The sequence below is a fragment of the Capra hircus genome, chromosome 19 (assembly GCF_001704415.2).
Source record: "Capra hircus breed San Clemente chromosome 19, ASM170441v1, whole genome shotgun sequence".
NCBI classification, from domain to species: Eukaryota; Metazoa; Chordata; class Mammalia; order Artiodactyla; family Bovidae; genus Capra; species Capra hircus.
In genome coordinates this window covers 42,742,086-42,769,922 of record NC_030826.1, presented here as the reverse complement: position 1 = coordinate 42,769,922, position 27,837 = coordinate 42,742,086, and the positions used below count along the sequence as shown (strand labels likewise).

General features: G+C 40.1%; 1 protein-coding gene across 5 annotated transcripts in view; it reads left to right on the top strand.

The window, feature by feature from the left end:
- Nucleotides 1-27,310, top strand: part of BRCA1 (BRCA1, DNA repair associated) — a 66,592-nt gene extending 39,282 nt beyond the window's left edge. For 4 of the 5 annotated variants that reach the window (XM_018065165.1, XM_018065164.1, XM_013972572.2 and 1 more), the window contains exons 13-23: nt 2,296-2,422; nt 4,175-4,359; nt 6,974-7,284; nt 10,405-10,492; nt 12,923-13,000; nt 13,495-13,535; nt 19,074-19,157; nt 23,689-23,743; nt 25,306-25,379; nt 25,994-26,054; nt 26,908-27,310. In XM_018065165.1, the coding sequence (XP_017920654.1) occupies nt 2,296-2,422; nt 4,175-4,359; nt 6,974-7,284; nt 10,405-10,492; nt 12,923-13,000; nt 13,495-13,535; nt 19,074-19,157; nt 23,689-23,743; nt 25,306-25,379; nt 25,994-26,054; nt 26,908-27,023 (1,220 nt within the window). In that variant the 3' untranslated portion in view covers nt 27,024-27,310. Of the gene's footprint in view, nt 1-2,295; nt 2,423-4,174; nt 4,360-6,973; nt 7,285-10,404; nt 10,493-12,922; nt 13,001-13,494; nt 13,536-19,073; nt 19,158-23,688; nt 23,744-25,305; nt 25,380-25,993; nt 26,055-26,907 lie in introns of those variants that run through there. The other variant, XR_001919757.1, reaches the window with a different exon arrangement.

Below are 27,837 nucleotides of genomic sequence, written 5' to 3'. Positions count from 1 at the left end.
TGAATAGCTTTAGATTTCCTGGAAAGGAGCAATGATAGTATGGAGAGTTCCTGCAGGAACTCTTACCCCTTACCTAGTTTCAGGTTCTCCTAATGTTGTCTTACATTACCATGGTACAATTGTCAAGACTAAGAAATCAACATTAGTACATTACTAGCAGTGAATGAAACTAGACTTAATTAGATTTCACAAGTTTTTATTTAAGATTCAGTATTTTTAAGGATGATGAAAGCCCCCTTTCTAAGGTCTTTATATCAAATGTCCTGTCCTCAGCCTATATCTGCCCTACTGTTTATCTAAGGGTCATCCCCAAGTCTACATAATATTTTTGTGCAAATGTGTATTCTTAACCATTACAAATTATGTGTACTTCCCAGGTAAAGCTATTTCATACCATGCACTTTGCTTTTTTTTTTTTTTTTGCTTTTTGTTTTCCTCCTGGATTACCTGTCATTCGTAAAGCAAACATTAGCATTTGAAACATCATAGTCTGTTATAGCTGAGATAATTTTCAGACCATCTGATTATTGTCCTACAGTACATTCATTCGTGGACACTTAGGGCTTATCACAAGTCAGTATCTCTTTCCTCCCTCTTCAATGTCTTTTCCTTTCATTCTTCCCACTACTTTGCAACAATGCTTATTAGTACCAAATAGGCAGTCAGTAAAATTTATTAAATGTTTGGTCTGACCCATACTCCCTACCTATGAAGAATATAACTAATGTTAAGACCGCAGATGAAGGAATGATTTTGGGGAGATTACAATACTATTCCAATACTTGGGCACTGGATCCCTGCTTTTATGAAAAAAGGATTAAGGAAAAAGAAGAGCAGAAACATTTTTCCCTGTATTTTTTTAAGTAATACTGAGTTATTGCATCCTAACTCAGGGTAGCTTATTTTCTTTGTAGTTTGGGCTTTATTGTAGTGAAAAGAGGAACTCATATGTTAACTGTCCAGGTGATAGAATGATTTTTAATATCTGTGTTTGTGTCTGAGGCCTTTCCCTTCCCACTCTCTCACTTTAAAAACAACCAAAAAAAAAACCCCTTCCAGTGGTTAATTCTGTTTGTTTCCTTAGAGACTGCACATTACCTTCTATCAGTGATCACGCTATATTTAGGCAGAAAATGATGCCTATATTAAAAACACTTTATTTTCCAGTTGAAAGAAAAACCCGCTGGTTCGTGGTTAGACCCTCCTTCGTTTCAGCACCTTACCCCCAGGGTAGGGTTCTTGTGTTCCTAGAAAGGCACAGGTCCAGAAAACATGACTATAAAGGAAGCTATAAATAATGTATTTGAGGATTAACTCAGGAAATCAATGATTATTCCCCCCAGGCTACCCAGTGTCTTAAAAAATAGTTTAATTAATACAGCTCTTTGTTTACATTTTTCTGTCTAGATGTATGGAGTTTGGCTTTCCTAATAAAAGCTCAAAATAAATTACAGTTGTCAGTGACTTTGTAATGGATAGAAGGCATTTGTAATTTTTAAGTATTTGTTTTTGCTTTTTAAATATTTCTGCCTTTAAGCCACTTTCTAGAAAGAAGTGGTACAATAATACATTTGGAGGAATTAATAAATAAAAAGGATGTACTAACATGCCAGAACTTTGCCTTGGGTCTCTTCTGTGTTTTTTCCTTTCTTGCACCAGTTCATCATTAGTTCCATATATTACTTCTAGGTTCCTTATCAGTGGGCACCTTGAGTTTTTCATTTGTATTGGTTTTTCAGTTTATTATTTTCTTAATAATTGAAAATGTGAAGCAAAATGTCACCTCTTTTTTCTTTCTCATCTAACCCCTCCCTGTTGTTTCCACACACATGTAGAAGCTTAAACCCCATCCTATACAATCTTTGATGTGGAGGCAAATAGGGATGGAAGAGGGATGTGCTTTGTGCTTTCTAGTACTTTCTCTTCCCTATTATATGAGAGGATTTGAGTGTAGTTTGCAGCAGAGATAAAAATTCATTTCCTATTCTTGTTTCTTTATCATTCAGGGTCAAAAAATATAAATATATGATTTTTTCAACCTTGTCTCAGCTGGGTATTTTTATTTACCCAGTTTTAAAGTGTTCCTTTTTATTGTCATTATTATTTTTTAGTCATTTAGTTCCATTTGGTGCAGTATCGCTTATGTTTATAGAATTCTGTCTGGTATACCTGTTTAAAAACCAATTTGATTGTCACAGATTGCTGCTTTTGAAAAAAATCAATAATCTCGCCTAAATGATCACCATCAAGACAAGCAGTAAAGTTGATTTCTTTGTTTTCTCATTCCATTTAAAGCAATATTAACTTCAGAGAAAAGTAGAGACTATTCTAGAAGCCAGAATCCTGAAAGCCTCTCTGCTGACAAGTTTCCAGTATCTCTGGATAGTTCTACCAATAAAAATAAAGAACCAGGAATGGAAAGGTAAGAAGTAATAAATGTCAAGTCTGGGACACTGAATAGCACCTGTACTGACATTAAACTCTTACTGTTAATTTTTTTTTGCCATACTTTCTCTAGGTTTTTGTACATAGACATTTCTAACCTCTCATTGCCCTAGGACACTTCTTTTGTTTAATTTCGTGTTGGCTTTTTGGACCTATACCAGGCATGAGCTACAACATGAGGCATGTACAGTAGATCTACCCTTTCTCAATGTTGGAATAAAATAGAGAACTAGTGAGGGGTGGGAGGGAAGGAGGTTCAAGCGCAGGGATATGATTCACTTCGTTGTGCACCAGAAACTAGCAACAGTGTAAAGCAATTATACTCCAATTTAAAAATTGTTTAAAAATATGTGTGTGTGTGTGTGTGTGTGTGTGTTTATAAAAAATTAAAGCCTCAGTAAGCCTGGAGGCTGAAGGTAGATTTCTCTAAGGCCATACTTGCCCTCATTGAAGTTTTTGCCTTCCTAGAAAAAGTTTAGCTACTGATTTACCCCAGTAAATATTCAGAATATTTTTCAGAGATTTTATTCATATTACCATTGATATAAGACTATGAAACACTACCTAGTTTTAAAAGTACCTTCATTTGATCTTAATAACAGTGAAAATAAAAGGACAAGTTCTGGACTATTATTCCAAATTGATAGTCCAGGAAAGAGTCTCAGAACTGATAGAATCACACATCTCACCACTCCAGGAAAGAAAGGGAATTCATACGTATGGAGCTTCTACCAAATATACGTCTATTTCCACTTATCTAACTGGGAATAGTGACATATTGTCAATAATGTAATCACATCATCTTTTCCAAACCTCTTGAACTGAACTGAGGATATATTTTTGAGGCAGGGATGCTGGCCTGATGGCTGTGATAGAGCACTGAACCCGTGTTTAGAGGTAATGACCTCATTGCCATGCTTTATCCAATTGAGCTAGTCACCCATTTAATATTTAGATGAAATATTCCGCTTCTTCCTTCCCCACCCCAGTATACCCTCCTGAGACTTCTATTAAAGAACCTACACATTGATTGAACTTCTTCCCTCTACTAGACTCTTGAGCAACAGTTCAGTCTTGCTCATCTTTAATCTGTGGAGCCTAGCTTTAATGCCTGACTCATAGTAAATACCCAATAATTATTTGAATTAATTATCTGATCTCTGAGGTCCTTTAAATCTGTAGGTAAATATCTTATTCAGCAAAGTTCTAAACACCTGGAAGAGTAGAGTAATTACAACGTGCATATGCTCTTCTAACGATGTTTTCTAGCTGATTTTTGTTTTTAGAGTGATTTTGGACCTTGAAAAAGGCAGGAAGTAGGGATGGCTCTGAATTTTGCTAAAATAGGGTAGAAAGAATGAGTGTAACAATGTCAAAATTAATCAATTTTCTATTTTCATGAGAGCTGATTCTCATACATTCATTTGAAATAGTGTATAGAATGTGAGTGTCAGTGGATAATTTGCTGAAATTTGCTGACATGCTTTTAAACAGCTAGGAGATAAGCTGCCTCAGACCAGCACCTAAGGGGAGATGTTACATGTCAGCCCTGACATGTTGGCAGACGTCATGAATCCAGTCTCCTAGCCATCTCTTGTGTTCTCTTTCGCTAGTCATTCCCAATCTTGTGACAGTGAGCTGTTTCACTTATGCCTTGGCTGTTCAGAAAGTGTGATGAGTCCTTTCACAAGCTGCAGCAGTGGTTTTCTGCTTTCTTTCTTTTTTCCAGATCTTCCCCTTCTAAATCCCAGTTACCGGGTAATAGGTGGTATATGCACAGCTCAAGGAGTCTTCAGGACAGAAACTGCCCATCTCAAAAGAAGTGCATTAATGTTGCTGACATGCAGGAGCAACAACTGGCTAAGTGTGAGGCCCAAGATTTAATGGGGTCTTATTTGCCGAGACAAGATCAAGGTAATATTTCATCTGCTCTGGTGGAGAAAACAGTTTTATTTTACTCTGAGTCTAAAGAGTAAAAAGACATTCTGAGAAAATCAACTTTCTAATGTAGTAGCCTATCATGAATGCATCTGTTATATGTAAACCCGTTAGAAAAATAGCTTGAATGTTAATCCAAGTGGAAAATTATTGCCACTGTTAAACTGTCTACATTGGTTTAACTCTAGCAGTTTTGAGGATGAGAGGGTTCTTGGTACTGCTAAACATTTTACTTCAACTGTTAAATAAGATTTCTAGGGCCCTAGGGTAAAGTTTTAATCCTGTCCTTTATTGAAAAATGAGTTAGATCTCTAAAGTAAGCTCTTGTTTTATGAATTAATGACTATAAATTACTATATATCTTATGCCTTATAAATCACTATAACTGAAAGGTGTGTTTTATGGCTTGTAAATCAAGGTTTTAATCAGTAAAGAAAGTTTTAAATTAATCCTCAAAAACATAAAAGGTGCTCTTAGGCACCTAAATGTATTTAGCCATATTCACTGGGGTCTTTTTAGTAATCTCATACATTCTACTTAGCTGTGCTTACTTGCTGATATAGTGACATTTTCCGAAATGTTTTGGGGATGGTGTATTTTTTTAATTTGGTAATGATAGCTGATAATTTATTAAGTGAAAATTTTAATGATACCATCGTAAGTAGCTGTCTCATTTTCAACCCTTTTTCCTTCCTTATGAAAGTATTAATATATTCAGTACCAGATGGTTGGAGAATATAAGTAATAAAAAAGCCATTTCAAACTACCTATATTCTTGTCATCAATAATAAAATATGCTATATATCTTTAGTCAGTTTACATAAACTTTAATTTTCTAATAAAAAATCATGATCAGTATTTCTTTGCCATCTTTAATATATCAGGAGCATGTCTTTTTTTTTCTAATTTAAAAACATTTTGATTGTTTTTAGTCAACTATTTGTATTTGGTCCTTTTTTTTTAAGTTTCACTGATATAGGCAGTGCCAAAATCTTCACAAACAGTCCAAAGATTAAAGTATACATTTGATGATAACTGAAACACTTTTCTGTATACCTGAAACTAATACAATGTTGTCAGTCAACTATACCCCAATATAAGATAAAAATTTTTTGAAGTATACATTTGAATCAAAACCATCCCCTAAGAACTAAAATAGATAAATGACAGAAATTATAGAAAGCAGGCTTTATAATATTGCATCTAAGGGATTCTAAGATATAAACATATTTCATGTTAAGACTGAAATAAGGTAGCATCTTAAAAATCAATGGTATCTTAGACTTCCCTGGTGGGTTTGGTAAATAATTTGTCTGCCAGTGCAGGAGACATGGATTCAGTCCCTGGTCTGGGAAGATCCTACATGCCTTGGAGGAACTAACCCTTTTTACCAGTTATTGGACCTGTCCTCTAGAGCCCAGGAACCACAACAGTAACCCCCATTCACAGCAAACAGAGAAAAGCCCAAGTGGCAACGAAGACCCAGCACAACCATAAATAAATAAATAAAACATAATTCCTATAAGAAAAAAAATGGTAGCTTTAAAATTTTTTAATTTATCTTTAATTGTGGTAAAAAGACATAAAATTTACCTCTTAACCATTTTTAAGAGCTCAGCGATATTAAGTATACTCCCATTATTATGCAGTAGATCTCTAAAACTTTTCATCTTATAAAACAAATTCTGTACCTGTTAAATAGCAACTCCCTTTTCTTCCCCCATTCCCTGGGAGTCAGCATTTTACTTTCTAAGAGTTTAGCTATTCTAGATAGCTCATACAAATGGAATCATGCAGTATTTATCCTTTTGTGACTGATTTCTTTAGTTTAGTATACTGTCTTCAACATTCATCCATGTTTGTAGCATGTGACAGGATTTTCTTTAAAAACCATTGTGTGAGGGACTTCTCTGGCAGTCCAGTGGTTAAGACTCCATGCTTCCAATGCAAGGTGTTCGAGTTCTATCCCTGGTCAGGGAACTGGGATCGTCGAGCAGCATGGCCAAGACGAACTAAAAAAAAATTAACACAACTAACAAACAAAAAAACTGTGTGTGTGTGTGTGTGTGTGTGTGTGTGTCGCATTTTCTTTAGTCATTTATCCATTGAGAGACATTTGGGTTGCTTCCACCTCTTGGCTATTGTGAATAATTCTACAATGAATGTGCATGTGTACATTTCTCTATTTTATTGTAATTCAATGGAATACGTGATGAGTAAGTACTCCATTGTGATGGATGTGGCATGATTTTTTTAATCTCATTATTGGACATTTAGTTTGTTTCTAAAGCTTTGCTGTTAGAAACATTGTTGCAGTGAACCTTCCCATGACTACACTTGTGCAGACCTCTTTAATGTCCTTAGGATACATTTCTATAACTAGAATTGTTGACTGTGAGTATAAACACACAAGGCTTTTGCACGTTGTGCCAGGTTTCCTTTAGAAAAGTTGTCACTTTGCACATCTACCCGGTGTTATTAATGTACCCATTTTTCTCTTACCTAACTTAATCTTTTAAATTCTTAGCAGACTAGATGTTATAATTCAAGATACATGGCCATATAGATTAAACTTCTTCATTCCTTCCAGAGGGAACCCCTTACCTGAAATCTGGAATCAGCCTCTTCTCTCATGAACCCGAGTCTGATCCCTCTGAAGACAGAGCCCCAGAGCCAGCTCATGTTCACAGCATGCCACCCACAGCCTCTGCACTGAAATTATCCCAATTTCGAGTAGAAGAATCTACCAAGAATCCAGCTGCTGCTCACATTACTAATACTACAGGGTGTGACCTGAGGGAAGAAAGTGTGAGCAAAGAGAAGCCAGAAGTGTTATCTTCAACAGAAAGAAGCAACAAAAGACTTTCTATGGTGGCATCAGGCTTGACCCCAAAAGAACTCGTGAGTGTCTCCATATGTATTTCCCTAACGACCAAGCCTTCATTAACATACTGCAGATGGTTTTAAATGGGTGTTAACTGTAAATAACCTATAGGAAGAAATCTAGCCAACAAGCTCATTTCTATGTAATTTAATTTCCATTACTAATTTCTAAAAATTTATACCTAGATAAAGCTATAGCATAAGTTATTTTTGTATATATTTACTAAAGGAAATAGTATTAGCAGAAAGATTAGAGTGTTGAGTATGATACAGAGCTTTTTTAATTTTAATTTTCTTTCTATTGAAAAAAACAAGTATAAGGCATCTTTTTCCTACCTGAGTGAACTTACCTGCATGATTAAATTTCAGTTGGTTCTAAGCACATCATCAGATAGTAGCATTTTTCCATTGCTTATTTTTTTTTTATCCTGGCTTATTACATTGTTTTGATGTTGTTATACTGTTATGGTAGAATACACACAACATGAAATTTACCTTCTTAACCATTTTTAAGTGTATGGTTCTGTTAGTGATAAGTTTATCACATTGTTGTGCAACCAGTCTCCAGAAGTTTGTTCATCTTGCAAAACTAAAATTCTATACCTATTAAACAATAACACCTCATTCCCCCTGCCATCACCATTCTACCTTCTGTCTCTATGAATTTGACTATTCTTTGTTGTTGTTGTCGAGTCGCTAAGTTGTGTCTGACTGTTTGCAACTCCGTGGATTGCAGCACGCCAGGCTATGCCAGGACACTTCACTATCACCCGGAGTTTGCTCAAACAGGTGTCCATTGAATCAGTGATACCATCCAACCATTTCATCCTCTGCTGTCCTCTTCTCTTCCTGCCCTCAATCTTTTCCAGCATCAGGGTCTTTTTTAATGAGTCAGTTCTTCACATCAGGTGGCCAAAGTATTGGAGCTTCAGCTATTTTCACTGTTGAAAAGATTCAATGCTGCTGCTGCTAAGTCGCATCAGTCATGTCCGACTCTGTGCGACCCCATAGACGGAAGCTCACCAGGCTCCTCTGTCCCTGAGATTCTCCAGGCAAGAACACTCGAGTGGGCCACCATTTCCTTCTCCAATGCATGAAAGTGAAAAGTGAAAGTGAATTCGCTCAGTCATGTCCAACTCATAGCAACCCCGTGGACTGTAGCCTACCAGGCTCCTCCGTCTATGGGATTTTCCAGGCAAGAGTACTGGAGTGGGGTGCCATTGCCTTCTCCGTATACTGAGTGAGTGAAGTGAAGTTGCTCAGCCGTGTCCGACTCTTTGCAACCCCATGGACAGTAGCCTACCAGGCTCTGCGGTCCATGGGATTTTCCAGGCAAGAATACTGGAGTGGGCTGCCATTTCCTTCTCCAAAAAGATGCAATAGTGGATGTCATTTATTGCATGCAGAGAAATGATTCAGTCATTCTTAAATGAGGCCTCCCAGGTGGCATTCACGGTAAAGAACCCACCTGTCAATACAGGAGGCATCAGAGATTCAGGTTTAATCCCTGGATTGGGAAGATCCCTGGAGGAAGGCATGTCAACCCACTCTAGTATTCTTGCCTGGAGAATCACATGGACAGAGGAACCTGGCGAGCTATAGTCCATAGGATCACAAAGAGTTGAACAGCTGAGGCAACGTAGCTTGCACACACTCATTCTTAAATATCTTTCTTGATATATCCTTCCTGGGATAGGAGCCATTTCTCATCCTAGCTTGTTGATAGGTTAGCAGCTGCACCTGATCTCTATGGCCAGACGTGTCTCACTACTAAAATGGCAAAAAGTAAGCTATGACTGCCCTAGTAGAGACAGTGAATCTCATCAATAATGCAAGAAGTCTCACCTCATAACCATGTGCCCAGAATAGCTGTTTGCTCTAAAAATTCATACCTATGTCTGATAGTGTTGCTTTTGGTCTTTTGCCAACACATCTAAAATTCTCATTTATTCGTTGAAAATTCACATTTCTCATTCCTTTGTTTTGTGAGATCAGCTTTTCAGAGGAGGCTAAAATGATGTAATCTTTCTTGCCCTGGGCAATCCTAAACTGCATATTAGATTCTAAGTGGCTTGGGTACTGTTGTCTTTAAACAAGCAAAGAGGAAAACTTTTCAGCTCTATTCAGACTTGCTGAAGTGTGGTAAATTTATTATGAAAGCTTCTGACTGTATTACACATGATTAATTCTGAAGCCCATATTAAGATGATCTTTTCAGCAGTTGCTCTTCTAACTGAACGCTGTTTCAAGGCTGGGATTTCAGCAATTAATCAGTTCAGAATTGCTAATGATCCTGGCAGAGGGCACTAGGAAAAGGGGGAGGATATCATTAACTTCTCCAGTTTGTCTTTTTCAGTGCCCTGTGGCAGTACGGAGTGAGGCAGCATGAAAGAAAGTTGCTAGGCCTCCACTGCAGTTGTGGCACCCATAAATACTGGCGTGGGTGGCAATGACTAGTCAATGATGACCCTTAGTAAACAAAATTATTTACCAGGCAGTAGCTGCTAATTATGTCAGCTGTGTCCATAATGGATCTGGTTAATTTCTTTTACTGCCTATTGATTTTTTTATTTGGTTGCTAGATAATAGCTCAAAGGCTCTAGATTTCTTTTGAGGCAAGTGTGTGTCTCTTCTAATCGTTCTCCTTAAGAGGAATTGATAGATTTGTACTAACCTTTAGAAGCATCTTGACTTGAATGTTTTGAAACTGTCACCAGGGTGAATCTAGTTCTTTATAAGCCACTTATCTAAGCATAACTTTCTGTATAGGCTAGTTACACCTCAGTTTATAAAGTATAGACTCATAAATCTAAATTACAATATAAAAGGGTGTCACTCCACAAAGAAACTATCTTAGGGAATCAAATGATATCTGCATATCTGTTATTAAAGGGAAAATTAATATTATTTTGAATCTTTGGTTATAATTCTATGTCTGCTAGCACAGACTACTTCAGAATTTCTTCCTCTGATTTGTACATAATTTTTATTAAATTACTACTTATTTTGAGACTTCATATTAGAATAAAAAGGGTGTACTTTTATGAGAAAAAATGGAAATTCAAAACTGGGATAACTAATTCTCAAGCTGTGTACTAGAGGTAATTTGTTATAATGTAATATTTGGTTTGGTTTCAGATGCTTGTGCAGAAATTTGCCAGAAAACATCATGTCACTTTAACTAATCTAATTACTGAAGAGACTACTCATGTCATTATGAAAACAGGTATACCAAGAGCCTTTACAGAATATGCTATATCTGTTGTGTAAAACGACTTCCCTGGTGGCTCAGACGGTAAAGCATCTGTCTACGATGCGGGAAACCTGGGTTTGATCCCTGGGTTGGGAAGATCCCTTGGAGAAGGAAATGGCAATCCACTCCAGTACTCTTGCCCAGAAAATCCCATGGACAGAGGAGCCTGATGGGCTACTGTCCATGAGGTCGCAAAGAGTCGGACACGACTGAGCGACTTCATCATGTAATGTTGTGTAAAACTATATGAAGAAATGGGAGTGTTTGTTAAGCATAGCATGAATGATCTTCTTCCAGTAGTCAGTTGTTACCTGATAAAAGAAAAATAATAAGTTTTGCTACTTCCTGAACCTCTTTTATTTTGGGTTAATACTGGAGAATGATAAGCCAGAACGATGAATCACTTCTAGTCCACCCTGCCTGGACTACACTGTGTGAAGGCTTTCTGGGTAGGACAGAGCCCAAGTCCTAGCGAAACACATGGGGCAAAGAGGGGAATGAGTAGAAGTGAAATCTGCTTATTCAAAATCTAGGTGGTTAGAAACCCTGGCTCCATGTCCACTCCATGTCCTCACCCCGCTCCAACCCTAGTTTCAGTGTGGTTGAGAGTTTTTCAGGAAACAAGTCCAGTTATTGCTCTGAGATAGCCTAGCATATGAAAAAGGAAAAAGAAAGGAAAACTCATTTGTCCGACACCTTCCCCTTTTAAAATCTTAAGTTCCACTTATGTGATGACAAGGGAGACCTCAGAGGCTTTTAGTTGACTGTAAGGTAAATCTGAGTAAGCATTTCAGGGCCACTAACAAATCTCATTTGAAATTGGGCCTTACTGATACAAAAGCCTAACACCAGAGCAAGTGAGGTGATGATTCTGACACCCCCCTACACACACACAACCCCACCCCCTCTAGAGCGAGCTCCTGAAAGATATGTGCTCTGTTTTGAGCACCATGCTTTCTTTTCACACTGGTCCCTGACAACAGTTTATCCAGAGGTAGATGAAGGGAATGGGGAAAGGGAATTTAGAGCAATGTCATTTGAAGAAGAAATGAAGAAATAAGACCTAAGGAAACAAGACAAGCGTCTTCAAATATCTGAAGAGTCGTTGTCTGGAGAAGGAGTTAGGCTCACTCATGAGCTCTAGAAAGCAAAGACGGGTTCCTGTGGCAAACAGAAGATGCAGGTTGAAGCACACCTCCCTAACAAAATGGATTCTGTAGTCCTCTCTGGGGTTTTTCTGTTCTTGAGCGTGGGATCGAGACTCCTTGGCAGGGACACATTGCCTTAAAACTTCTAAGAGCTTAGGTTTCTACTGTATTACGATTGAACCACAGGGACAGAGGATAATGCTCACAGGAACCAGACAACAAAACAAGGTACTGTGAACTAAGTAATGTTTTAGAGATGAATATCTTTAAACTTGAATATATCTTAAGCTATAGGTTTGGATCAAGGCTGCTGATAGGTGAAAAGAAAACTTTAAAATGCAAATTAAATTGAAAGTGGTTCAAGTCTTTAAACTCAAAGGCAATAATACATTTGTTGCTTTTAAACTAGAAATGACCTAAAATTTCTGTGTTTAAAACATATTATTAAATCAGCCTTCACGGCAGTTAAACAAAAAGCTTTAAAAAATTGTGTGTGGGGGGTGGTGAAGGGCAGAGATTTTTTTTTTTAATTTGTGAAGAATTCTGGTTAGGAAGAACAGCAGTTGCTACTCCCAGCAGATGGCCTGCTGTGTTCAGGATTTAGTTAAATACATTTCTCCTGTTTAAAACTTAAGTGTTTTTTCCTGAGTTACCTTAGTCCTTCACAGGGGCCTTTAAAACACGAAAAAAAACCAGAAGCAATTCTTCAGCTGCTTTCTAAAATACTTAGGTTGAAAAGAGGAAAACTATGAAAATACTTTTTTTTTGGTCACTTGGAAGGGAATTAGGAATTAGGGTTAGGATTCCCCAAGTAGAAGTTCTAGGGGTGAAAATTCATCGCTTACATTGACATTTCAAATTTAGGATTTCAATAATACTTTTTTCTTCTCCTTTCACATGTACCATCTAGTGAAATAGATCTTCCCCATCCACACATATCAATACTACCAACATGGGTAATTCCTTGAGCACAGTGACAGACACCTTTAACTGCATTGGCATCTAGAAAATAGGGCTGACATTTCCTGTGATCTTGCCTTCCTGTCAGCCTTTTCCAAACTTCCAAAGATCCGCACTGGCTGGTTAGAATTATGACTGCTTTCAGCCTCTGAGTCTATCACCAGAGGTGTTAGAATCATCCATCCAGACTGATCTCAGGTAGCGTAAGGAGCCTGGGGTGCTTCAGCTTCTTAATGGCAGCCTTTGCTAATTTAGTTTTAAACTTCTAATCCTTTGGATGTTTTCCATTTTGCAGATCCTGAGTTTGTGTGTGAACGGACACTGAAATATTTTCTGGGAATTGCAGGAGGAAAATGGGTAGTTAGCTATTTTTGTAAGTACCGTATAATTTTTCCCCTCCTCCCTTTAACACCTCCAAATTGCATTTTGACACCTAACATTTTAACACCTAAGGTTTTTGCTGATGCTGAATCTGAATTAAGGAAAGGTCTTTAACAGTAACACTGAACTAAGTTTTATCTTTAGTGCATATGTCTTTGTTCAGATACGCTGGTGGTGTGGGGGGAAATGTTTTTCTTTTGATAACTAATAGGACCTAATCTGCTCCTGGCAATGTTAAGCATAAAATCTAGGGATTTATTTAATTGTAGGCAGAAATCCACGTGCAGCAAGCACTTTTATAATGTTAAATTAAGCATCAACGGTCTCTCTAGAAGGAAGTCTATTAAGGAGCTGTGGTTTTACAAAGAGAGGATCACTGTTCAGTGTTATTTCTCCCACACTCTTATGTGAATCACTTCACCATCCACCTCCATGAAGGGAGGTCTTCTGCTCTTGTGTAACCTGTCTTTTCTATGATCTTTTCAGGGGTCATCCAGTCTATTAAAGAAAGAAAGATGCTGGATGAGGTAGGTACTCTGTTTTACAAACTAATCAAAGAGACTTTATACCATTGAGTCATACAGTCACCAAAAATTTATCTGCTTCCTGCCTTGCACTACTTTCTAAAGATTTTCTTTGATAATATCGATCATCAAGAGTTATGCAGGGATTTCTGTGGTGATCCAGTGGTTAAGAATTTGCTTTCCAATTCAGGCAATGCGGGTTCAATCCCTGGTTGGGGAACTAAGATCCCATATTCCGCTGGGCAACTAAGCCTGCACACTGCAACTAGAGAAAGCCCATGCACTGCAGTGAAGACCCAGTATAGCCCCCAAAAAAGAAAAAAAGAGTTATGCAGAGCAAAGTAGGAAATTCTGTGTTCTCACTTGTTTGTTTTAATAGAAACAATTCTTTCTTCAGAGAAAAGAAAAGGAATTTATAAAGTAGCAAACAAAGATTCATAAGCAGGAGAAACAGGCCCACCTAAATCTTACACGCATACATACACCTTTGTAGAAAACTCATTCACAGTTGAAGAAGAATCCTTCATATTAACATGCAAATGTGTCTGTTTAGAAATCTGATTGCTTCAAAGAGATTTTACTCTTTGATACTGAGAACAGGGAAAGGTAAATAAGATAGAGCGTAGGAGGAGGAATAATTTTAGCACAGCCATCTTAGAGCTGCTGGTGACAACAGATCAGGCAAAATAAAATTACCAAAAAACAGTTTTAAACTATTATGGACTGTTCAATATATTCATAATTAATTAACTGACATTTCTGTTGGTTTTAACTTTCAATGCCATATTTTTGGGAGCCTGCTATCTGCTGGGCACCAAGAATACAGCAGAAAGCAAGACTGATAGGCCTCTGCTTTGGTGGGATGAATGTTCACTGAAGGGTGGGAGATACATAATAAATAAGATAAATAAAGATAAATAGATAAAGATGTGTTTAAATATCAATAAACACTATGAAGAAATATACAGAACAACAGACTGGCAGTTGGCTGGGGACAGAGGTTGACTATTAATATTTAGGTAAAGAGACCCAGGAAGCTTTCTGAAAAGCTTGAGCTGAAACCTAAGAAACAAGAAAGAATTGACCTTGAAAAATGTAGGAAACAAATGTTATAGGCAGAGGACAGCAAACATAAAGGTCTTAAGAAAGGAATGAGCTTGATTTGTTAAAGAAAAATAGGCCAGAGAGGAACGTCTCTGGTGGTCACTGGCTAAGACTGCACTACCAATTCAAGGGGGCCAGGTTCAGTCCTTGGTCAGGGAACTGGATCTCACATGCTGCAACTAAGAGTTCACATACTGCAGCTGAATATTGTAGGTCCTGTGTGCTGCAACTAGGACCCAGTGAAAAAGAAAGAAAAATGGGCCAGTATAGCTGGGAGTTGGTGAATCTTATGTAGGAAGCTGCGGAGAAGGCGACGGCACCCCACTCCAGTACTCCCGCCTGGAAAATCCCATGGACGGAGGAGCCTGGTGGGCTACAGTCCATGGGGTCTCTGAGGGTCGGACACGACTGAGCGACTTCACTTTCACTTTTCATTTTCATGCATTGGAGAAGGAAATGGCAACCCACTCCAGTGTTCTTGCCTGGAGAATCTCAGGGACTGGGGAGCCTGGTGGGCTACCGTCTATGGGGTCACACAGAGTCGGACACGACTGAAGTGACTTAGCAGCAGTAGTAGCAGCATGTAGGCAGCTGAGGTTAGACAAGAGGTTGGAGAAGGTCATAGACAAGGGCCAGGTTTGGTGTGAGTCATGGTAAAGAGTTTGAATGTTATCTGTACAGTAATGAGGCCTGGAAATGGTAAGAGTTTAGTTTGCGATGGTTGGAAATAAGACTTACTAATAGGTTAAATCGGAGAAGGCAATGGCAACCCACTCAGGTACTCTTGCCTGGAAAATCCCATGGATGGAAGAGTCGGACACGACTGAGCAACTTCACTTTCACTTTTCACATTCATGCATTGGAGAAGGAAATGGCAACCCACTCCAGTGTTCTTGCCTGGAGAATACCAGGGACGGGGGAGCCTCGTGGGCTGCTGTCTCTGGGTTCACAGAGTCGGACACAACTGAAGCAGGAGCAGTAGGTTAAATTGGAGGATGGGGTAAAGAAAGGAATTGAGAGTGTAATGGTTAAATTTTTGTCCTGAACAATGAAGTGGATGTTCAGTTCAGTTGCTCAGTCATGTCCAACTTTTTGCCACCCCATGGACTGCAGCAGGCCAGGCTTCCCTGTCCATCACCAACTCCCAGAGCTTTCTCAGACTCATGTGCATTGAGTTGGTGATGCCATCCAACCATCTCATCCTCTGTCATCCCCTTCTCCTCCTGCCTTCAAACTTTCCCAGCATCAGGGTCTTTTCCAGTGAGTCAGTTCTTCTCATCAGGTGGCCGAAGTATGGAAGTTTCAGTTTCAGCTTCAGCATCAGTCCATCCAATGAATATTCAGGACTGATTGCGTTTAGGATGGACTGTATGGATCTCCTTGTAGTCCAAGGGACTCTCAAGAGTTTTCTCCAACACTACAGTTCAAAAGCATCAGTTCTTCAGTGCTCAACTTTCTTTATGGTCCAACTCTCACATCCATACATGACTACTGGAAAAACCATAGCTTGGACTAGATGAACCTTTGTCAGCAAAGTAATGTCTCTGCTTTTTAATATGCTGTCTAGGTTGATCATAGCTTTTCTTCCAGGGGCAAGCATTTTTCAATTTCATGGCTGCAGTCACCATCTGCAGTGGTTTGGGGGCCCAAGAAAATAAAATTTGTCACTGTTTCCACTGTTTCCTTATCTATTTGCCATGAAGTGATGGGACCAGATACCATGATCTTTGTTTTTTGAATGTTGAGTTTTAAGCCAGCTTTTTCACTCTCGTCTTTTATTTTCATCAAGAAGCTTTTTAGTTCCTCTTCACTTTCTGCCATAAGGGTGGTGTCATCTGCATATCTGAGGTTATTGATATTTCTCCCTGCAATCTTGATTCCAGCTTGTGCTTCATCCAGCCCAGCATTTCTCATGACGTACTCTGCATATAAGTTAAATAAGCAGGGTGACAGTATACACCCTTGATGTACTTCTTTGGAACCAGGTCTTTGTTCTGTACTTAGTTCTAACTGTTGCTTCTTGACCTGCATACAGATTTCTCAGGAGGCAGGTTAGGCGGTCTGGTATTCCCATCTCTTTAAGAATTTTCCACAGTTTGTTGTGATCCACACAAAGGCTTTGGCATAGTCAGTAAAGCAGAAGTAGATGTTTTTCTGGAACTCTCTTGCTTTTTTCTATGATCCAACGAATGTTGGCTTTTATTTATTTATTTTTTTTTTTGAATATTGGTAATTTGAACTCTGTTTCCTCTGCCTTTTCTAAATCCAGTTTGAATGTCTGGAAAGTTCTCAGTTCATATACTGTTGAAGCCTCGCTTGGAGAATTTTGAGCATTTCTTTGCTAGCATGTGAGATGAGTGCAATTGTGTGGTAATTTGAACATTCTTTGGCATTGCCTTTTCTTTGGGATTGAAATGAAAACTGGCCTTTTCCAGTCCTGTGACCACTGCTGAGTTTTCCAAATTTGCTGGCATATTGAGTGCAGCACTTTCATGGCATCATCTTTTAGGATTTGAAATAGCTCAACTGGAATTCCATCACCTCCACTAGCTTTGTTCGTAGTGATGCTTCCTAAGGCCCACTTGACTTCGAATTACAGGATGTCTGGCTCTAGGTGAGTGATCATACCATCATAGTTATCTGGGTCATGAAGACCTTTTTTGTATAGTTCTTCTGTGTATTCTTGACACTTCTTCTTAATATCTTCTGCTTCTGTTAGGTTCATATTGTTTCTCTCCTTTATTGAGCCCATCTTTGGATGAAATGTTCCCTTGGTATCTCTAATTTTCTTGAAGAGATCTCTAGTCTTTCCTGTTCTATTGTTTTCCTCTATTTTGCACTGATCACTGAAGAAGGCTTTCTATCTCTCCTCGATATTCTTTGGAATTCTGCATTTAGATGGGTATATCTTTCCTTTTCTCTTCTGCCTTTAGCTTCTCTTCTTTTCTCAGCTATTTGTAAGGCCTCCTCAAGCAACGGTTTTGCCTTTTTGCATTCCATTTTCTTGGGAATGGTCTTGATCATGCATCTTGTACAATTGTCAGGAACCTCTGATTGTCAGGAACAATGAAGTGAATGTTAGTGATGTTAATTAGATAAGGAAGACATGAGGGAGGAGCGTGTTGGGAGGGGGAGGAGTGAGAGGCAGGAGTAGAATCAAGAGCTCTATTTTATTTATTTATTTTTAAAATTATTTATTTATTCATTTTCGGCTGCTCTGGGTCTTCATTGCTGGAGGCAGCCTTTCTCTAGTTGCAGGAGAGCAGGGGCTACTCTCTAGTTTTGGTGCACAGGCTTCTCACTGCATTAAGCGTCTTGTTGCGGCTTGCAGGCTCTAAGGTGCAGGCTCAGTACTTGCGGCTCACAGGCTTAGTTGCCCAGAAGCATGTAGGATCTTCCTGAACTGGTATCCCCAGCATCACAAGGCAGATTCTTAACCACTGGACCACCAGGGAAGCCCCATGAGCTCTGTTTCAGATGCATGGATTTGGGAAATTATGTTGTGTGACACCCAGATAGAGAGGTTAGTAGGCACAGGGGTACAACGAGGACTGTTAATTTTAGGGTCATCTTCAAACAGATGACATTTATCACTAGACTCTTCTCACTCACATGACCAGGAAATATTCGGAGTTCTTTGTTTTTTTTGTTTTTTTTTTTACCATACCATGCAGCATTTGGGATTTTAGTTCCCCAACTGGGATGGAACCCATTCCCCCTGCACTGGAAACACAGAGTCTTAACCACTGGACCACAGGAAAGTCCCAGAGTTATTTTATCTAATAACAGCCTGTGATTATACTCATGACTTTATTTTTCTTTATAATACTCTTAGCAACAAATGTGGTCCCTGAGAGTCTGAGTTTCAGTAAGAATTGTTTCTAAGCATTCTTTTCCCCAAATTCTCCCAAAAGCTCTAACCTCTTCAATTTGATTAGTCTTTATTTCCTCATCCTTGACCAGTCAAAATATGATTATGAAAAGCCTCTTTCTTCAGTATATTAAATGTATATTTTATCATTTTGGTTTCATTAACTATAAATCTCTCAATGGGAAACCTGAGAAGCCCTTACTTCTTTAGATGGTAATACAGATTGATTTAAAAGATCAGGAATTCTCCAGTTATCTTTAAACAGCCCAGTATTAGCAGTTTAATCTAAATGCTAAGTGAATGTTTTGAGAGGAGATAGATGTTGAAAATTAAAATACATCAAGTCCCAGTAAGGTGAAAAGCCAGTTGTTAGTTTCTGCTTCAATGAATTGATTTCAGCAGCTGAGATGCTGGTCATTTCATTCATTCTACCAATAAGGATGATTTTGGGGGAAAGGGGTCAAAACTGCCTGGCAATACATTCCTTAAATATGACGTATCTCCTCTGTTTGCATTGAAGGAAGCTTTTTCTCTGACCCCTGTGGTTTGGGTTTGGTTTCTTTCAGCATGATTTTGAAGTCAGAGGAGATGTTGTCAATGGAAGAAACCATCAAGGCCCAAAACGAGCAAGAGAATCCCGGGACAAGAAGGTAAAGCCCTTCTCCCCAGTGTTGACAAAAAGCCCACCTACTCCTCTGCATTCTGACCCTCTTCAAGGAGATGGTCTCATTCATCTTATAAGGGGCCTTATAAAATGGTCCCTTACACTGCTAGAACAAGTAGGTGCGTTCATAATAGGGTTTTGTTTTTTGGTTTTTTTTTAGCTTTGCTAACCCAACAAAGTAAATAAGTACAGTCATTCCTCAGTACCCTTGGGGAATTGGTACCAGGACACCCTGAAGATAATCAAAATCCAAGGATGTTCAAGTCCCTTTTAAAAATGATGTAGCATTTGCATATAATATCTTCCCTTATATTGTTTTAAAAGTTTTGCTTTGTTTGCTGTGCTCAGACTTTTTCTAGTTGCTGCGAGCAGGGTCTGCTTTCTCGTTCAGTGACTTCTCTTGTTGCAGAGCATGGGCTCTAGGGCATGTATGCTTTATAGTTAGGTCTCAGGGGCTCTAGAGCGCAGGCTCAGTAGCTGAGGCACGCTGGCATAGTTTGTCTCAAGGCATGTGGGATCTTCCCAGAGCAGGGACCAAACCCATGTCCCTCCTACTGCCAGGCAGATTCTTAACACTGAACTACCAGGGAATTCCATTTCCCATATACTTTAAATCAACTCTAGATTACTTCTAATATCTAGTACAGTGTAGATGCTATATAAATAGTAGCCAAAAAGCAAATTCATGTTTGCTTCTTGGAGCTTTCTAGAAAAAAAAAAAAAATTTTTTTTTTTTCCAAATATTTTCCATTGACAGTTGATTAAATCTGGATATAGAACTTGTTGGATCCAATAAGGCAGTGGGCCAACTGTATTATCTGTTTTATAAATGAGGGAGCTTAGAGGTTTAGAGAAGTTATATAATTTGGATTTCCTTCTAGGGTGCAAATCTTAGCTGATAAATGGCAGAGCTGGCATTTGAGATAGATGTGAATCTAAAACCTTTGCACTTTCTCCTTTGCAGTGGTGTTTCTCTATAGCAGTGTGATAAGTGCTGTGAGGGGGTGTACCCAGTTCTGTCTGGGGAGCATAGAAGAGGAAGTGAAATCATTAACATCTATGCCATTGTTCACTATATCCAGGGACTGCTAATTAATTAAGAATTTTACAGCAATTCTAGGAAGCATGTACTATAATTATGCCTATTTTATAGATGAGAAAATTAAGGCTCAAAGAGGTTGAGTAAATTGCCCAAGTTCACACAGCTAGTTGTGAGCCCAACTAGAAGCTGAACCCCTGCAGTCTCCCTCTCAAATCTAACTCTTAATGACAACACCATAGTTTCCTGGCATGTTATAGGAGGTTTCATACAGGAGGAAAATTAATTATTCTGACAACTTTACAAATAAAAGACTATAGGCCCAGGAAGATTCAGTGACTTTCCTCCCCAGATCATACCATTGTGGATGATGTAGCCAAAATTATGTCATTCTCTCAAGGAGAAATCCAGGCAAGATTTCACACCTTCAGAAAGACACATGTACCCCAGTATTCATTGCAGCACTATATACAGTAGCCAGGACAAATCGATAAGTGAATGGATAAAGAGGATTTGGGGTGTATACACAATGGAATATTACTCGGCCATAAAAAGGAATGGAATTGGGTCATTTGTAGCGAAGTGGATGGACCTAGAGTCTGTCATATAGAGGGAAGTCAGAAAGAGAAAAAGAAATATTGTATATTAATGCAAATGTGTGGAATCTAGAAGAATGATACTGTTGAGCCTGTTTGCAGGGCAGGAGGAGAGATGCAAACGTAGGGAACAAACGTGGACACAGTGTAGGAAGGGAAGGGGAAATGAATTGGAAGAATAGCATTGACATATATACACTACCATGTGTGAAATAGATGGCTAGTGGGAAGCTGCTGTATAGCGCAGGGAGCTCAGCTCAGTCCTCTGTGATGACCTAGAGGGGTGGAATGGGCTGGGGAAATGGGAGGAAGGTTCACGAGGGAGGGGATATATATACATACATATAGTTGATTCACGTCATTGTGCAGCAGAAACTAATACCACCTTGTAAAGCAATTATACTCCAACTTAAAGAAAAAGATTTCACACCTGCCTCTCAGGCCTGAGCTGGCTCTCGGGTCACTGAGCGCTGATGTTCCTGGTCTGCATTCCCTCCTTTTCCAAATGTGCACCGCTGGGCATCTCAGAACATCCCCATACAGAGCACCTCCTGTTCCTTTATAGGACTTGAGAGAGAGCCAACAGAGATGCTTTTCTGAGGAAAACTGCTTTGGGAGATGAGCACAGATGAAGCCCTGGAGCTCAGAAACCCTTGGGGTTGGCGTACCCTCACCCTTTGAGTCTATCAAGTAACTTCCAGATGCCAAGAAAAATTGCTGCCCTGTTTCTCCTCCTGCTTGGGCCCCAGGGCAGCTCTGTGTGAGCCAGTCAGTTGTTTTTATTCCACTGGATGCGAGGCAGAGTCAGCACCAGATTCTTCCCTCCTTGAAAGGAAAGTCCAGCATTTGGAGTTTTGTCCTGCATTTGTAATGGCAGTGACGGAACATGCTGGTCAAAATAATGTCGTTCATAAGACACCAAGTGTTACCATAGTGGTTTTTTGTGGAAGAGAAATGTATTTGAAGAGGTGAAATTTCAGATTTCCTATCTCACAACTAGACATCCTCATCAGTGAAAGTCAGCCTGGATATTGACATCCAGAATGGAATTAGGAATTAGAATTCCTAATCTTTTGTACTATTTGCAGCAACATTTGGCTCCAGTCGGGCTTCCCTGGTAGCTCAGTTAGTAAAGAATCCATCTGCAATGCAGGAAACCCTGTTGATTCCTGGGTCAGGAAGATCCGATGGAGAAGGGATAGGCTACCCACTCCAGTTTTCTTGAGCTTCCCTCGTGGTTCAGCTGGTAAAGAATCCACCTGCAATGTGGGAGACCTGGGTTCGATCCCTGGGTTGGGAAGATCCTTTGGAGATGGGAACAGCTACCCACTCCAGTATTCTGGCCTGGAGAATTCCATGGACTGTATAGTCCATGGGGTCCAACGAGTCAGACACGACTGAGTGACTTTCACTTCACTTCACTTGGCTCCAGCTGGCTGTCTGGAGACAACTTTTAGCATCATAAACATGTAGGTCCTGCCAACAGGTTTAGGATGCAGTTTATTTGTAGAGATAGTAAGAATGGCACAGATGGAGGTTGTCATTTACAGCAGAAGCAGACTTGTCCTGCTATCTGTCCTTATTCCTCTGGCTGAGGTTAAAGTGGGAGGGGAGGAAGGAGAAAGGTGAACATTTCCTAAAAGGCCATCATGTGTTTTTAGCTTCCTGATTTTTCTCTGCTCCAGTCTCTCTTGAAGCCTTGTGAGTTCTAGGCCTAGACAGTTTTCGATTTCGTGGAATGGGGAGAAAGAAGGAGGGTCAGGAGAGAACATAGGCTACCTAAATTGTATGTATCCAGCCAACTGGTACAATTTTGACTTTTTCTTTAAAATGATACCTAATTCCTTCCCTAAGAACCTGTACCCAAAGCATGGGTAGGAATTTGCTTGTCTGGAAAGAGTCGTCACCAGCCACATGAAGCTGTTTACATTGTGATTAACTAAAATTAAATAAAATAGGAAGTTCAGTTCCTCAATCATCATGATCACATTTCAAGTGCTCATTAGCTACAGGTAACTCATTAAAGCAGTTATAGAACATTTCCACCATCACAGAAAGTTCTTTTGGACAGTCTGTTGAGTACTGTGAGTAGAAGAGGTACCTACAAGTTACAGTGTGATCTGTGTCTCCTGAAATTTATGCAGTCAGCTTAGTGGAGAGAGGCAGAATCAGGCTTCACTGTTAGGTTAAAGACAACTTGGGTTGCCTGAAGGAACAATGGCCATTCGAAGAGCAGTGAAGGCAGGAACAGATGTTCTGGGACTAGAAGAAAAGGAGCATGTACACATAAAATAAATATAAGCCTCTCTGGCAGTTAGGGTCAGGGTTCGTACTGACTTATCAAGTCTGGATAGACATCAAACTTCAGATGATAACTTGAATCTTTTGCCATCCAAGCCTTTTCTTAAAGGAGGACTAGTTTTTTTCTTCTGATCTTACAAGAAGTATAGTTTACCTGCACAGGTCAGGGGAGAGCCTGGACCTGATTGGTAGCAAGGTGGGATCCTCAGCTCTTGAACGACAATGAATGACTGTAAAGTAGATCAAATACATAGAGCACTTAAATTCTTCTAAAATCCATCAGTGTTGTGGACACTGGGCTGATTATCTCTGGAAAAGAGCAGCAGAAATTATCAGGTGTTAAAGAAAAGGAAAAGTTCTTACTTTTGAGAGTCTCTATATTGCTTTTGGGGGAAATTGCCCCCCATGGCATGTGGGATTTTAGTTCCCCAACCAGGGACCGAACCCTTGCCCCCTGTTTTGGAAGTCCCATCATAACCACTGGACCACCAGGTTAAGTCCTCTATATTGCTTTTTATAAAATCCATATCTTTTACAATGAACGTTTCTTTCTTTCCACCCCTCTCCCTCTTTTCACCCAGATCTTCAAGGGCCTAGAAATCTGTTGCTATGGACCTTTTACCAATATGCCCACAGGTAAGAGAACTGCTCAATCCAGCACCAACCTCTCCCCTACATCATCACCTTATGGGGGTTCCCTCAGTTGGGTGAGATATTCTAGAGGTTATTCTCTTTCTCTACCACCCATCAGACAAAACTGCACCTAAATAGCCTACGGCAGGGAACTAGCCCAGTGCCCCTTCTCAAGAGCTAGAAGGCGGTAAAGAGTTAGCACACAGTGTGCTCTGTGCTCAGTGGGATAGAGCTGCTTTTACCTTTGGTCTAAGAAAGGGGGAAATAATAAGTTAGGGAGAAGATACCTTTTAGGCTTGTAAATGTCAAGAAAGAATTCTGCTCCTCCTAAACCATCTTTATTTGAAACAGAGACCAAAGCACAGCAGCTGCCTAAGCCCTGTGGGCCTGGGGCCCCACACAGGCCCAGAGCAGAGGAAGACTCTTGATGAACATTTTCTAATTAAATTCAATACTGAATATAATGTTATGTTGAGAAGTGCTGTGGAGCTCAGCTCTGGAGTTGTGCAGCGCTGAGGTCCTGAGGTGTGTATAGATTTGGTTCATTCTTTTCCAAACAGAGGCTACCCTCTGGCCTTTTCCAAATAGAGGCTGCCTTCTGGCTACCCGGCTTTGCCTCTGTACCCACTTCTGTCCCAGAGATCAGGTCCTCCTACTCCCCCAAGGACCAGATGAGCAGAACCTGGCAAAGTAATTTTGCTTTTGTCTTTATTGTTTACTGATTGGATTTTTATGAAATTTCCAAGTGCCACTCAGAGCTTTCTCAGTGTTTCTGTACTTTGATATAATGAGAACCAGGGTCTCTAGCAAGCTGTCACTTTGGAGGTGAGTTAATGGACTTTAGTATACTCAGCCAAACAAGAAGGAGCATCTCAGCAATCCCTAGAAATGGACTGACTGATGGAAAAGAGAACTTGAAGCTGCCTGGAAGCCACCCAGCGGTCAGTTCTGCTGATTTTCCAGGTCCAAGTGGCATATCGCTATGATCTCTTCCAATTTTTCTTCCCCCAAGGGATTTGATCCCAGCTCTGTAGACAGCCTTTCCCCACCAATGTGCTGAGTCTCTGTCCAGAGTGACTTGTATTTTTTTCTTGACTGAATGAATTATCTTCCCATCTTTTGACATTTACAGTAATTACCACCAAACATGGTGCTCTCAGTGGCTGTGATTATCAATTACCAACACAGAATTAGGCAGGGAAGGAGGGATGGCAGGTGGGTATTTTTTCACAGTATCTTAGCCAGCAATTTAGCAAATTAATGGAAATTAGATCTTTTTTTTTTTTTTTTTCTTCCAAAGAGTTTCATTTGAGAGACTTTGACCTTATCTACCAAGTGGCCTTATGGGTACTGATAAGCAAAGTAGGTAGCATATCCGTGGCAAATTGACTTTGTAGAATTAGAATTTGTAGTTTAAGGCCTTTCTGTCCCTTTGGAGTGGCAAAACATGGACTCTCCCACTGAGAAGTTTTGCTGTAAGCCTTCATCCAGAGGAGGATGGGATAGAGAGCTCAGGTAAATGCGTAGATCACTGTGGTGATTTTGAGTCTAAATGTCCTGTTTAGATCAACTAGAATGGATGGTGCAGCTGTGTGGGGCTTCTGTGGTGAAGGAGCCCTCATCATTCACCCCAGGCCAGGTAAGTGTTTGGTGCCCTATCAGGGAGGACATAGTATCCTGTCCTGAGATTGAGCAAGACAGAACCCATCAGTCCCTAGGAACCCCCCAATGTACCCTCAGGTGCCTCACCTCACCCTGACCCTTCTCTGCCCTTGTACCTGTGCTAGAAGACTCTATCTCTAAGGGGTAAGTGAGAACCCAAGAGCTCCAGGTATTTAACACACCTAAGGGGATACTCTTTCCCTCTGTGTGCGTGTGTGCTCAGTCGCTCAGTTGGATGCAACTCTGCGACCTCATGAACTGTAGCCCACCAGGCTCCTCTGTCCAAGAGATTCTCCAGGCAAGAATGCTGGACTGGGTTGCCATTTCTTCCTCCAGGGGATCTTCCCAACCCAGGGATCAAACATAGGTCTCCTGCATGTCCTGCATTGGCAAGCGAATTCATTACCACCGAGCCACCTGGGAAGCCCTCTTTCCCTCTGACCCTTCCTTTTTACCATGTGCCCTTCTCCCTCATTTGTGTGGTCGCCCACAGAGTAGTCTGCTTCAGCAAACCATAGAGAAGTGGTGAAGTGACTGTCGCAAAAGTCCTGTTCTGACACCCTCAATGCTTTTTCCTTCCTGGGGGTGCAGGGTATTCACCCAGTTGTGGTTGTGCAGCCGGATGCCTGGACAGAGGATGCTGGCTTCCATGGTGAGTCTCTCTGTAAGGCTTCATCCAGAGGAGTCTGAGGTAGAAGGTCCAGGTTAAGTGTGCAGATTACTGTGGTGCCTTTAGGTTTAAATGTCCTATTTGTATCATCTGGGTGGAGGGTGCACCTGTGAGAGCCTCCAGAAGGCCATAGGCTTGTACCTGCGTCCTGTGGGGCGGGATGCATTTTATTCACTACAGATTACCCAGTGCTTGATTAACACAGTTCTCAGTACACTCTACATGCTCAATAAATATTTGTTGCATGAATGAATGAATGGCCGAAATGTCCTTTCAAAACATGTTTATTGTTTATTTTATATTTTAAAAGTAGTGCCTGAATTGTTTCCCCGGCGGGGGGGAGGGTTAAATATGAAAATTCATCACATAAAATATAAATGAGCACAAACGCAATAAAATAATACCAGTAAGCCCAAGATTGTCCACTTGGAGAGGATCACCAGAAAGTTCGTGTGTCTGTGTATACACAGGTATATTTTATACAGATGTGATCATGCTCATCAACTGTTTTGTTTTTTCATTTAAGATATTGCAAACATGTTTCCACATCATTAAATTGCAATGCTGTTTTGCTCTTTCTGTTGATTTTTCCTTTAACAGATTGGAGCTCATGTTAATAAAGTTGCCAGAGGCTGTAGGCTTTTACCAGTAGTCACTCCTGAGCTTCAGAGTAAGGTTCTATTACTACATCCTGAAGCATTGCAGAGGATCCGTGATTTAGCTCTTGCCTGAGGAGCTCTACAAACTCATCCAACCAGTTGCCCCGAGTAGATTTAGAGTCTCGTCTGGAAAATGTGAGCTGATACTAATCTCTGCTTGTGTTCTCTGTCCCCAGTGATCGGGCAGATGTGTGAAGCACCTGTGGTAACCCGAGAATGGGTACTGGACAGTGTGGCCCTTTACCAGTGCCAGGAGCTGGACACCTACCTGGTCGCCCAGAGCTGCTGCTGATTCCAGCCAGCCGCATATATTAGAGATAGGGCCTGTCTCTGCAGGACCCCAAGAATGAGCTTAAGAAATGGTCTTTTTCCATGTTTAAGAAGCGCCTCTTCAGTACTTCCACAGCCCCGATTACTAAATATTTTATGTACATCAGCCTGAAAAGAACTTCTGGCTCTGCAAGGGTTGCTTAAAGATTTTCTGCTTCAGGTCTCCCTTTGAAATCTGCCATGAGCACAAAATTGTAGTAATTTTTCACCTGAAAAGAATTTAAAATAATTTAAACCCCACCAATTGAACAGGATGCTGATTCATTATTTATCAGCCCTATTCCCCATCCAAGCGTGAGCTGGAGGCACAGAGTGGCTGGCCTCAGGAGAATAGCTGGTTTCCCCAAATTTGTTTCTCAAAAGGCCAAATTTTGTTTCTCAAAAGGCCAAAAGTCAGATCCTTCAATGGAAGGTGAGTGCTTGGGAATCTTGACGTGACTTAAAATCAGAACAGTCTGAGGGCAGCTCTCAAGTGTTGGAATGGAGCATTGGGTAGTGAATCCAGAGGCAGGTAATGGATATAATATAAAATTTGAGGGTTATTTGAAGAGAGGGGAGTCATTCTGGCCCTGATCTCCTAAAGTCTGGGCCGTAGTTGTTGGATTTCTAAAGAATTTCTCAGCACTAATGTGCTCTAAAGCAAAATCTTTTCAAGAACTGGTATCCAAAGAGAGTCTTCTAACTTCCCATTAGTAACAAATAAAATGTTTATTGTTGCTCTGATATGTGACCCATTCCTCTTGAAATGTAAGATCTCTGATATAAATATTTCAAGT